The 12473-nt window shown below is 43.1% G+C and overlaps 1 protein-coding gene and 1 non-coding gene across 2 annotated transcripts; one reads left to right on the top strand and one right to left on the bottom strand.

Moving 5' to 3' along the window:
• Positions 1-3188: 3188 nt before the first annotated feature.
• Positions 3189-3260, bottom strand: trnaq-uug (transfer RNA glutamine (anticodon UUG)). Its single transcript has one exon. It is a non-coding gene; the product is annotated as a tRNA-Gln (tRNA).
• Positions 3261-4062: 802 nt separating this feature from the next.
• Positions 4063-11054, top strand: LOC146557854 (uncharacterized). Its single transcript, XM_085247283.1, has 2 exons — positions 4063-5671; positions 8988-11054. Exons 1-2 carry the CDS (start codon positions 4067-4069, stop codon positions 10752-10754), a joined length of 3372 nt encoding a protein of 1123 aa, XP_085103409.1. The 5' UTR covers positions 4063-4066; the 3' UTR covers positions 10755-11054.
• The last annotated feature ends 1419 nt before the right edge of the window (positions 11055-12473 follow it).

Genomic DNA, 12473 nt, shown 5'->3' with positions numbered 1-12473 from the left:
TAAATCTGTAACATGTGTAACAGCAGCATGCCATGAAAATTTGATGATAACACGTGCATGTTTATGGTCGCCAAACAATTATGTATGTAAACAACACTTATCTGACTAAACTACGTTGAGCTAATGCAGATTTTATTCTTATTTTATTGGTGAGGAGAGAGGATGGAACCAAAAATGCATTTATCCCCGTGTTCTGTGTTGATGAAAATCACCCAACAGGAAAGCAGCTGGGCATTCATTTGAAACCAGTTCACAGGTTGGGCTGTGGTTCCCCCTCTAGCGTCTCTGCTTGAACTTTCAACTGTGAACCTCTTAGATCCAACCTTCCCAACTGCTCATCTCGCAAAAGACAAAATGGAAGAACCCAGAATGTCTTTTTATACCTGATCACGCTTTTTCACGCTTCCCTCACAGGACGTCACATTTCACACTTTGGCCATCCAATCAAGTTGTTGACATCTAATCATTCCTGTCCACCCACACCTGATCTTTCTATTTCGATCTGACTTACAACATTTAACACAAACTTTTAAATCAATATATTTTCTTTGTAATTAGTTTTTATTTGTTTTTGTTTATTACATGCACTTAACATACAAGTATATCGAATGGAAATCAGCAACTGCACGGGATTATTCAACTAGTGGGCTGTCACAATGTGTTAGGATGGCCGAGCGGTCTAAGGCGCTGCGTTCAGGTTGCAGTCTCACCTGGAGGCCTGGGTTTGAATCCCACTTCTGACAATTGTTTCTTTGCACTTCTTTCTTACTGATACTCATGGGTCTTTGATCAGTGGTTGTTGATCAATGGTCATGAGAATTTGCATAATCATGATGAAGGAACTGACCTCCAAGCCCACTGTTCCTTCAGGGGACTGGTTTCAGTCATTATGCAAATATACAAGTTAATATATAAGTTTATAAGATTGGGGAAACCTGCAGTCAGCAGAGACTGAAGAAGTCACTTGGATGAGTGACGAGACATTTCTCCCACTGAAAACGCTACATCCAGATGAACAGAATCAACCTTTGGAGACTTCTTACTGTTGTGACAAAATACACTTGAAACTGGCAACTATGAGAGTTGTGCACTGTTCATCCCTGACAGCAGTGGATTTTGTAATCATGCAGAATGTAACAACATTCTAGATAATTGTAATAAAATTCACTAGAGGGTGGATTTGTTCACACTGACACTGATGTGCTAAAAACCAGATTTTGTGAAGTCATAACTTTCAGCAAGTTGAAACAATCTTTATCTTTTACTCCAACTATCCCAAAATAAGGACTGGTCCTTCCCATGTGATGGTATGAAAATATGAAAGGCTGTCATCATTTCAGATGTTTACTGTGTAAATGTTTGTTTGTTTGAATGTTTTTTTGTCTCTCTTTTTTTTTGTTTTTTTACCTTGCCTTGCTTGGTATCATTCTTTTCAGCACAACCTCACGTGTCTGAATTTACAGTTATTTTTTCATTGACATACTGTATTAACACAACTGATCTGAAATCACACAAAAACATAAAATCCTAGTAGTAGTTATATTTTCTTCTTACTGTAAAAACCACAGACATGTGACATTAAAAATTCCAAACAGCACCTGATATCATCTTATACATTCAATTCATGTTGTTGTCACAGAATTGATATGTCAGGTATACCTGACTCTACATCCCACAGAAGCCTCATCAGCCCTTCTTTGTCTTTTTCATTCACTTCAAATATTACATTTCTGCCATAACCTCGATAACAGCAGCTGTCTGGAATTTTTACCGTCACCACAATGCAACTTGGCAAGAGTTAGGATGGCTGAGCGGACTAAGGTGCTATGATTAGGACACAGTTTCTCCTGGAGGCGTGTTTTCGAGTCCCACTTCTGTTCCGTTTCACAAGTAGGCAGTATTCACTTCTGAGGTTGCACCTTATGTGAGACACCCTTATTAGTGTATCCACAGACGTGCTTGTAGCACACTCCTTATCCGTGCACTCTGCCGGCTTCTGTAATGATGGAAAGAATTGGTCTAGCCCCTCTCTTGTATTAGAGCCTACAGGGATGACATGACGATCATTACAACAACAAAACCATGTACTAGGCCATTGCTACAGAAGCTCCAGGAAAACATCGAATAGGCAAGAATGGAGTTTAAGCGAAGTAAATCTCGCAGCATCTCCATCCTAAAAGGAAAACTGACAGCCGAGCAATTCTATATCAGTGGAGAACCAATTCCAACAGTCTAAGAGACGTCCAACAAGAGCCTGGGACGGTGGTATAATGTAGACCTCAATGATACCTGGCAACTGGGCTAATGACCTCAAGCGGATTAACAACACTGCACTCCTTGAGTGAGGCTTGAGATGTCACTCAAGGACTCCCGGGACCCCATAGTGAGGGTCGCTGCTCCCACCCTAGCAACAGGGAGGAAGTGGACCCCAGCCACGTCTGTGCTACAGGCCAAATCGGCTCTGAGCCATAATGACGTGGTGGATCGCGTCCAACAGGGCAGAGAAGGATTTGGTCTTGGCAACAGGCATCTGTAACTGAACGTCAAAAATTGGTGGTGGAGGAGGTGTGTCGAAAGGAGGAAACAGTAAGACACGCCAGAGCCATATCGCTGGCCAAGCAGGGTCACTGGATGAATTGGGAGAGTGTTGAAAAGAGGAAACTCTTATGGAGTGAAATCGGTGGGACCTGATTTTTGGGGGGTGAAACCATACTGCATGTCTTCTCTGGCACATTGAATTTCTGTATGACTTGTGTTTTCTGTGAGAGCTTTATAAAATAAAGCAGCTAACCATGACGTCTGCCTTTACAAAACACTTGTCAATCACTAAAGAGTTCCTTCACTTGTCAGTCACTATGTGGTACTAAAGAGCTGTTTGAAATTCAGTTACAACCCACACAAAGTTACAGATTGGAGTATCTGAGTGCTGAGGTGCGCTTGTGTGCAAAAGTCACAAACACTCTGCTGACTCACAGCTCCAAACCTCTTCCGACCTCAAAGTCAGCACAGAAAGTGGGCGCCACGAGCTTCGGAGTATGTATTTACATGGCTGAAGAGCTGCTATATTCGAACAAACGCCTCCAGAGGAGACTGCGACCTGAACGCAGTGCCTTAGACCGCTTGGTGACCAAAAACATGAACAAGTTATCATTATGTGACATGCAGTATGGCTTCACCTCCCAAAAAGCAGGTCCCACCGAGACTTGAACTCAGATCGCTGCATTCAAAGTCCAGAGTGCTAACCACTACACCATGGAACCAATGTGAAAACGTGAGAACTGTCAGGTCATGGCAACCTGCCAAAAAGTATTCAGCCAAATGATCAGTATGGATGACATTGTAGATTATTCGCACTACGTTTCCATGGCTGAACAGCTGCTATATGTGTTATGAGAAGGATAATGTTTGTTTCTTCCAAAGTATCTAACAGTGGTAACCTCCACCAAACTGACACTGCAATGTCAGAATGGCTGAGTGGTCTAAGGTGCTGCGTTTAGGTTGCACTCTCCCGTGGAGGCGTGGGCTTGAATCCCACTTCTCACAGTGAAGCTTTACTCTTCTTGATATTGTGACAAAATACTCTTGGGTTAACCACGAGCTTTCTAAAAACTTGCATATAACAATTGTGCACCATTCATTCCTCATCTTTGCTGCCCATCATTACAACTTTGCTAATGATGGGCAGCAGGTTAGTGTCATGATGTCACCTCAGACATAGTTAAAAGCCCTGTTAACGTAGCTGCTTCTCGCCGGGTGCGGTGGCGCGTGCCTGTAATCCAAGCTACCGGGAGGCTGAGGTTGGAGGATCGTTTGAGCTCACGAGCTCTGAGCTGCAGCAGGCTATGTCGATTAACACAAAATAATTATCCTCATTCAAAAGTCATGTAAGAACCTCATTGGCTTACGGAATGTTGATGTTATTTAAAAAATTCATACAAAAACATGACCTCATTCTAGAATGTCATGTGACAACCTCATTGGCTTATGGAATTGTGATGTCACAGGCTTCTGAATCCATAAATAGGGGTGAGGAGGTACAACTTTCAGTCCGTTATTTGCAGCACTTATGTTAGCAGCATTCAAACGTTCACCAGTAAAGCATTTTCAAACATTTGGATACTTTTCGTACTCACGGTATACAGACTCCAACATGTCTCAGAAAGAGCAAGAAAGACAAGAAGCTGACCCCAGCTCTATTCCATGGTATGAGTCCCTAGACCCTTACATCAGCTCTCTTCCTTGGGATGAACAGGTGGAATTAGAGGAAAAGCGATTGGAAGAAATGGAGAAGGAAAATCTCATGAACAGAGAAAAGATTAAGATCCTGACAGAAGAAAATGAGAGAAAGAGCGCTGAATTAGAAAAATTATCCTACCAGCTTCAGGAAAGGGAAGGTATTATTGAGGAGAAACAATGGGCTCTCCAAGATAAGAAGAATCACGAGCTCCAAGAAAAGCTTGATGAAGCTCTAGAAAAAATTAAAGATCTGCTCCAAAATGAGAAAAAAGAGAGCATTAAAGGGGATAAAATGCTCAAGAAGAATCAGGAGCTCCAAGAGAAGCTTGACGAAGCTCTGGAAAAACTGAAGGAAATCCACCAAGAAGAGAAGCAACAGTCCACACAGCAGAGAGACATGCAGAGCAAACTCCAAGCCATGGAGGAAAAATACAAAGCGCTGCAGGTGAAACATGACAAAACTCTGCACAAAAGTCAACAGTTGCTTCAAGACAAGAAGCAAATGGAAATGAAACAGAAGGAAATGGACTCCAAGCTTGACGAGATGGAGGAAAAACACAGATTGCTCCAAATCAAGCTTGAGAAAACAGTGCACAGAAATAAAGAGTTCATTCAAGAGAGAGAGCAACAAGAAATGCTGGAGAAAGAAACAGACTCCCAGCTTGAAGTCTTGGAGGAAAAACTGAAAATGCTGCAACTAACTCTTGAGGAAACACTGCTCAAAAATAAAGAGCTGCTTCAAGAAAAAGACCAACAGAAAATACATCAGGAAGAAATGGATTGCAAGCTGAGGAACATCGAGAAACAAAATGAAGGCTTGCAAGTGATGCTTGATGAAGCTCTGGAGAGAAATAAAGAGTTTCTGCACGAGAAAGACCAACAGAAAATAAAAAAGGAAGAAATGGATTGCAAGCTGAGGCACATCAAGAAACAGAATGAAGGCTTGCAAGTGATGCTTGATGAAGCTCTGGAGAGAAATAAAGAGTTTCTTCACAAGATAGACCAACAGAAAATAAAAAAGGAAGAAATGGATTGCAAGCTGAGGAACATTGAGAAACAAAATGAAGGCTTGCGAGTAATGCTTGATGAAGCTCTGGAGAGAAATAAGGAGATCCTCCAAGAAAAGAAACAAGAGCCCGTAGAGCAGAGAGACCTGCAGAGCAAACTCCAAGCCATGGAGGAAAAATACAAAGCGCTGCAGGTGAAACATGACAAAACTCTGCACAAAAGTCAACAGTTGCTTCAAGAGAAGAAGAAACTGGAAATAAAACAGAAGGAAATGGACTCCAAGCTTGACGAGATGGAGGAAAAACACCGATCGCTCCAAATCAGGCTTGATAAAAAAGTGCACGGAAATAAAGAGCTTCTTCAAGAAAAAGACCAACAGAAAATACAACAGGAAGAAGAAAAACTTCATCTCCAGAGGAAAAATCAAGCACTCCAAGAATTGTATAACGAAACAAAGTACAAATCAACTGTACTGGAAGAAGAAAAGAAAAAGCTGGAAAAACAATGCTCAGCGATGCAGAGTAGCATCAATGAGATGCTGAGAAAAAATACCGAACTTGAGGAACTTTCTAAGACCTTGAAGTACAAAAACACTGAAATCCAGGCGCAAAAGCAAGAACAACAGAAAACACATAAAGACCTGCAGTGTAGACTTCAAGAAATCCAGAAGAGAAACCAGCAGCTGGAAGACATGCACACAGATGTGCACAAGGCAAAGCGAATAGAGGAGGCAACAGTTAAAGAACTGAAAGACAAGCTTAAAGAAAAACAAGAACAATTAGAAGACATGGTGAAAAGATGCAACAAACTTGAGAAAGAAAACGCAGAAACAATCGATGAGCTGAAAACCCTCATCATTGAGAAAAAAGTGCTGGTGGAAGAGTATCTGAAAAAGAAGAAAAAACGCTTCCACTGGTTCTGGAGGAGGGGCACTGCTGCTTCTCACCTGATGTAACCTCGTCTTCCTCCACCTCTATTCCATCTTCATTTCCCCCCTTCCCCTCCCTCCTTTTTCTTTTTTCACCCTCACCCCCCGACCAGTCCCGGCAGTTGACTGCCCCCTCCTGAGCCTGGTTCTGCCATAGGTTTCTCCTTTAGGTGTCTTTCACTTTAAAAGGAGTTTTTCCTATCCACTGTCGCCTGCTGCTTGCTCAGAGGGGATTGTTGGGGTTTTCTCTCATCTCTCTCTTTCATTCTTTCTATCCTTTCCCCCCCTTCTGCCTTTTCCTTTACCCAATAAACACAATTGCCCACATTTTACATTTGTTTGAAAAATGTCTTCATTCAACAATAATTCATCTTAGGTATAAAAACAAGAAATAGGTAATAGCTGCATGTGTGTTTGTGTGTGTGCATAATATACATACTTGTTTCCCAGAAAGATTTAATACTAGATGGATAGAGACAGGTTTTAAAGACTAGAAATGAAAACATGTGAGTCCTGTCTTTAAATAAAAATATATAATTCCCTATATTCCTATCTATTCTTGACATTGAAGCTTTACTCTTCTTGATATTGTGACAAAATACTCTTGGGTTAACCACGAGCTTTCTAAAAACTTGCATATAACAATTGTGCACCATTCATTCCTCATCTTTGCTGCCCATCATTACAACTTTGCTAATGATGGGCAGCAGGTTAGTGTCATGATGTCACCTCAGACATAGTTAAAAGCCCTGTTAAAAGCCCTGATGCCGTCATTCACCTCCTACATCGTTCCCTCGCTCACCTGGAGACCGCTGGAAGCACTGTGAGAATCATGTTCTTTGATTTCTCCAGTGCCTTCAACACCATTCTTCCCTCGGTTCTAAAGGACAAGCTGGTGAACTCTGGAGTGGACCATCACCTCACTACCTGGATCCTGGACTACCTCACCGACCAACCACAGTATGTGAGGACTCAGGGCTGTGTGTCGGACAGGGTCGTCTGCAGTACGGGGGCCCCACAGGGAACGGTTCTGGCTCCGTTCCTCTTCACCATCTACACTGCAGACTTCTCCCACAATTCCACCCAGTGCTTCCTGCAGAAGTTCTCTGATGACTCTGCAATAGTCGGCCTCATCACTGATGGGGACGACAAGGAGTACAGAGGTCTGACCCAAGACTTTGTGGACTGGTGCCAGCTGAACTACCTCCAGATCAACGCCAGTAAAACCAAGGAACTGGTGGTAGACTTCCGCAGGCACAAGCATTCTCCACTGCAACCACTGAACATCCAAGGTATGGACATTGAGGCTGTGGACAGCTACAGGTACCTTGGTGTTCATCTGAACAATAGACTGGACTGGACTCATAACTCAGACGCCCTCTACAGGAAAGGGCAGAGCAGGCTGTACCTGCTGCGGAGACGCAGGTCGTTTGGAGTGGAGGGCCCACTCCTGAAGAAATTCTATGACTCTGTTGTGGCTTCTGCTATCTTTTATGGCGTGGTCTGCTGGGGCGGCAGCATCTCTGCTGGGGACAGGAAGAGACTGAACAGGGTGATCCGAAGGGCCAGCTCTGTTCTAGGATGCCCTCTGGACCCAGTGGAGGTGGTGAGTGACATGCAGGAGAACGGCGGCTAAGCTGTCATCCCTGGTGGACAACATCTCCCACCCCATGCAGCAGACTGTGACAGCACTGAGCAGCTCCTTCAGTGGGAGACTGCGGCACCCACGGTGTGGGACGGAGAGATTTCGCAGGTCTTTCCTCCCCACTGCTGTCAGACTCCATAATAAAGACTTTAACTGATCAAGCACACACATCCATACATATGCAATAATACTAAGTGCAATAATCCTTTCTGTCATCGTTGTATTTTTACTCAGTTGTATATAGTATTTGTATTTGTATTCTATTTTTATCTTATTGTATATTTATTTTATTTTATTCTACTGTATATAGTATTTTATTTTATTCTATTCTGTACAGTTGTGTACTGTATTTATTCTTATTGTATTCTAATTTTTGCCTCATAACTTTTGCACTGTCCACTTCCTGCTGTGACAAAACAAATTTCCCACGTGTGGGACTAATAAAGGTTATCTTATCTTATCTTATCTTAACGTAGCTGCTTCTCGCCGGGTGCGGTGGCGCGTGCCTGTAATCCAAGCTACCGGGAGGCTGAGGTTGGAGGATCGTTTGAGCTCACGAGCTCTGAGCTGCAGCAGGCTATGTCGATTAACACAAAATAATTATCCTCATTCAAAAGTCATGTAAGAACCTCATTGGCTTACGGAATGTTGATGTTATTTTAAAAAATTCATACAAAAACATGACCTCATTCTAGAATGTCATGTGACAACCTCATTGGCTTATGGAATTGTGATGTCACAGGCTTCTGAATCCATAAATAGGGGTGAGGAGGTACAACTTTCAGTCCGTTATTTGCAGCACTTATGTTAGCAGCATTCAAACGTTCACCAGTAAAGCATTTTCAAACATTTGGATACTTTTCGTACTCACGGTATACAGACTCCAACATGTCTCAGAAAGAGCAAGAAAGACAAGAAGCTGACCCCAGCTCTATTCCATGGTATGAGTCCCTAGATCCTTACATCAGCTCTCTTCCTTGGGATGAACAGGTGGAATTAGAGGAAAAGCGATTGGAAGAAATGGAGAAGGAAAATCTCATGAACAGAGAAAAGATTAAGATCCTGACAGAAGAAAATGAGAGAAAGAGCGCTGAATTAGAAAAATTATCCTACCAGCTTCAGGAAAGGGAAGGTATTATTGAGGAGAAACAATGGGCTCTCCAAGATAAGAAGAATCACGAGCTCCAAGAAAAGCTTGATGAAGCTCTAGAAAAAATTCAAGATCTGCTCCAAAAGGAGAAGAAAGAGAGCATAAAACAGGAAAACATGGTCAAGAAGAACCAGGAGCTCCAAGAGAAGCTTGACGAAGCTCTGGAAAAACTGAAGGAAATCCACCAAGAAGAGAAGCAACAGTCCACACAGCAGAGAGACATGCAGAGCAAACTCCAAGCCATGGAGGAAAAATACAAAGCGCTGCAGGTGAAACATGACAAAACTCTGCACAAAAGTCAACAGTTGCTTCAAGACAAGAAGCAAATGGAAATGAAACAGAAGGAAATGGACTCCAAGCTTGACGAGATGGAGGAAAAACACAGATCGCTCCAAATCAAGCTTGAGAAAACAGTGCACAGAAATAAAGAGTTCATTCAAGAGAGAGAGCAACAAGAAATGCTGGAGAAAGAAACAGACTCCCAGCTTGAAGTCTTGGAGGAAAAACTGAAAATGCTGCAACTAACTCTTGAGGAAACACTGCTCAAAAATAAAGAGCTGCTTCAAGAAAAAGACCAACAGAAAATACATCAGGAAGAAATGGATTGCAAGCTGAGGAACATCGAGAAACAAAATGAAGGCTTGCAAGTGATGCTTGATGAAGCTCTGGAGAGAAATAAAGAGTTTCTGCACGAGAAAGACCAACAGAAAATAAAAAAGGAAGAAGTGGATTGCAAGCTGAGGCACATCAAGAAACAGAATGAAGGCTTGCAAGTGATGCTTGATGAAGCTCTGGAGAGAAATAAAGAGTTTCTTCACAAGATAGACCAACAGAAAATAAAAAAGGAAGAAATGGATTGCAAGCTGAGGAACATTGAGAAACAAAATGAAGGCTTGCGAGTAATGCTTGATGAAGCTCTGGAGAGAAATAAGGAGAACCTCCAAGAAAAGAAACAAGAGCCCGTAGAGCAGAGAGACCTGCAGAGCAAACTCCAAGCCATGGAGGAAAAATACAAAGCGCTGCAGGTGAAACATGACAAAACTCTGCACAAAAGTCAACAGTTGCTTCAAGAGAAGAAGAAACTGGAAATAAAACAGAAGGAAATGGACTCCAAGCTTGACGAGATGGAGGAAAAACACCGATCGCTCCAAATCAGGCTTGATAAAAAAGTGCACGGAAATAAAGAGCTTCTTCAAGAAAAAGACCAACAGAAAATACAACAGGAAGAAGAAAAACTTCATCTCCAGAGGAAAAATCAAGCACTCCAAGAATTGTATAACGAAACAAAGTACAAATCAACTGTACTGGAAGAAGAAAAGAAAAAGCTGGAAAAACAATGCTCAGCGATGCAGAGTAGCATCAATGAGATGCTGAGAAAAAATACCGAACTTGAGGAACTTTCTAAGACCTTGAAGTACAAAAACACTGAAATCCAGGCGCAAAAGCAAGAACAACAGAAAACACATAAAGACCTGCAGTGTAGACTTCAAGAAATCCAGAAGAGAAACCAGCAGCTGGAAGACATGCACACAGATGTGCACAAGGCAAAGCGAATAGAGGAGGCAACAGTTAAAGAACTGAAAGACAAGCTTAAAGAAAAACAAGAACAATTAGAAGACATGGTGAAAAGATGCAACAAACTTGAGAAAGAAAACGCAGAAACAATCGATGAGCTGAAAACCCTCATCATTGAGAAAAAAGTGCTGGTGGAAGAGTATCTGAAAAAGAAGAAAAAACGCTTCCACTGGTTCTGGAGGAGGGGCACTGCTGCTTCTCACCTGATGTAACCTCGTCTTCCTCCACCTCTATTCCATCTTCATTTCCCCCCTTCCCCTCCCTCCTTTTTCTTTTTTCACCCTCACCCCCCGACCAGTCCCGGCAGTTGACTGCCCCCTCCTGAGCCTGGTTCTGCCATAGGTTTCTCCTTTAGGTGTCTTTCACTTTAAAAGGAGTTTTTCCTATCCACTGTCGCCTGCTGCTTGCTCAGAGGGGATTGTTGGGGTTTTCTCTCATCTCTCTCTTTCATTCTTTCTATCCTTTCCCCCCCTTCTGCCTTTTCCTTTACCCAATAAACACAATTGCCCACATTTTACATTTGTTTGAAAAATGTCTTCATTCAACAATAATTCATCTTAGGTATAAAAACAAGAAATAGGTAATAGCTGCATGTGTGTTTGTGTGTGTGCATAATATACATACTTGTTTCCCAGAAAGATTTAATACTAGATGGATAGAGACAGGTTTTAAAGACTAGAAATGAAAACATGTGAGTCCTGTCTTTAAATAAAAATATATAATTCCCTATATTCCTATCTATTCTTGACATTGAAGCTTTACTCTTCTTGATATTGTGACAAAATACTCTTGGGTTAACCACGAGCTTTCTAAAAACTTGCATATAACAATTGTGCACCATTCATTCCTCATCTTTGCTGCCCATCATTACAACTTTGCTAATGATGGGCAGCAGGTTAGTGTCATGATGTCACCTCAGACATAGTTAAAAGCCCTGTTAAAAGCCCTGATGCCGTCATTCACCTCCTACATCGTTCCCTCGCTCACCTGGAGACCGCTGGAAGCACTGTGAGAATCATGTTCTTTGATTTCTCCAGTGCCTTCAACACCATTCTTCCCTCGGTTCTAAAGGACAAGCTGGTGAACTCTGGAGTGGACCATCACCTCACTACCTGGATCCTGGACTACCTCACCGACCAACCACAGTATGTGAGGACTCAGGGCTGTGTGTCGGACAGGGTCGTCTGCAGTACGGGGGCCCCACAGGGAACGGTTCTGGCTCCGTTCCTCTTCACCATCTACACTGCAGACTTCTCCCACAATTCCACCCAGTGCTTCCTGCAGAAGTTCTCTGATGACTCTGCAATAGTCGGCCTCATCACTGATGGGGACGACAAGGAGTACAGAGGTCTGACCCAAGACTTTGTGGACTGGTGCCAGCTGAACTACCTCCAGATCAACGCCAGTAAAACCAAGGAACTGGTGGTAGACTTCCGCAGGCACAAGCATTCTCCACTGCAACCACTGAACATCCAAGGTATGGACATTGAGGCTGTGGACAGCTACAGGTACCTTGGTGTTCATCTGAACAATAGACTGGACTGGACTCATAACTCAGACGCCCTCTACAGGAAAGGGCAGAGCAGGCTGTACCTGCTGCGGAGACGCAGGTCGTTTGGAGTGGAGGGCCCACTCCTGAAGAAATTCTATGACTCTGTTGTGGCTTCTGCTATCTTTTATGGCGTGGTCTGCTGGGGCGGCAGCATCTCTGCTGGGGACAGGAAGAGACTGAACAGGGTGATCCGAAGGGCCAGCTCTGTTCTAGGATGCCCTCTGGACCCAGTGGAGGTGGTGAGTGACATGCAGGAGAACGGCGGCTAAGCTGTCATCCCTGGTGGACAACATCTCCCACCCCATGCAGCAGACTGTGACAGCACTGAGCAGCTCCTTCAGTGGGAGACTGCGGCACCCACGGTGTGGGACGGAGAGAT

Source organism: Mchenga conophoros, linkage group LG15, assembly GCF_057382185.1.
Source record: "Mchenga conophoros isolate Kocher_MC1m ecotype Shallow Benthic linkage group LG15, M_conophoros_male_GT1.1, whole genome shotgun sequence".
Classification (NCBI taxonomy): Eukaryota; Metazoa; Chordata; class Actinopteri; order Cichliformes; family Cichlidae; genus Mchenga; species Mchenga conophoros.
The sequence above is the reverse complement of the archived record's forward strand: the minus strand, read 5'-3'. Positions and strand labels throughout refer to the sequence as shown.

Bases quoted from the DNA above. Each gene is read 5' to 3' on its own strand.
- LOC146557854 (XM_085247283.1), top strand. From the start codon at position 4,067: ATGTTAGCAGCATTCAAACGTTCACCAGTAAAGCATTTTCAAACATTT. The intron at 5,672-8,987 runs GCACTCCAAGAA...CTCCAAGATAAG, and splicing joins ATCTCCAGAGGAAAAATCAA to AAGAATCACGAGCTCCAAGA.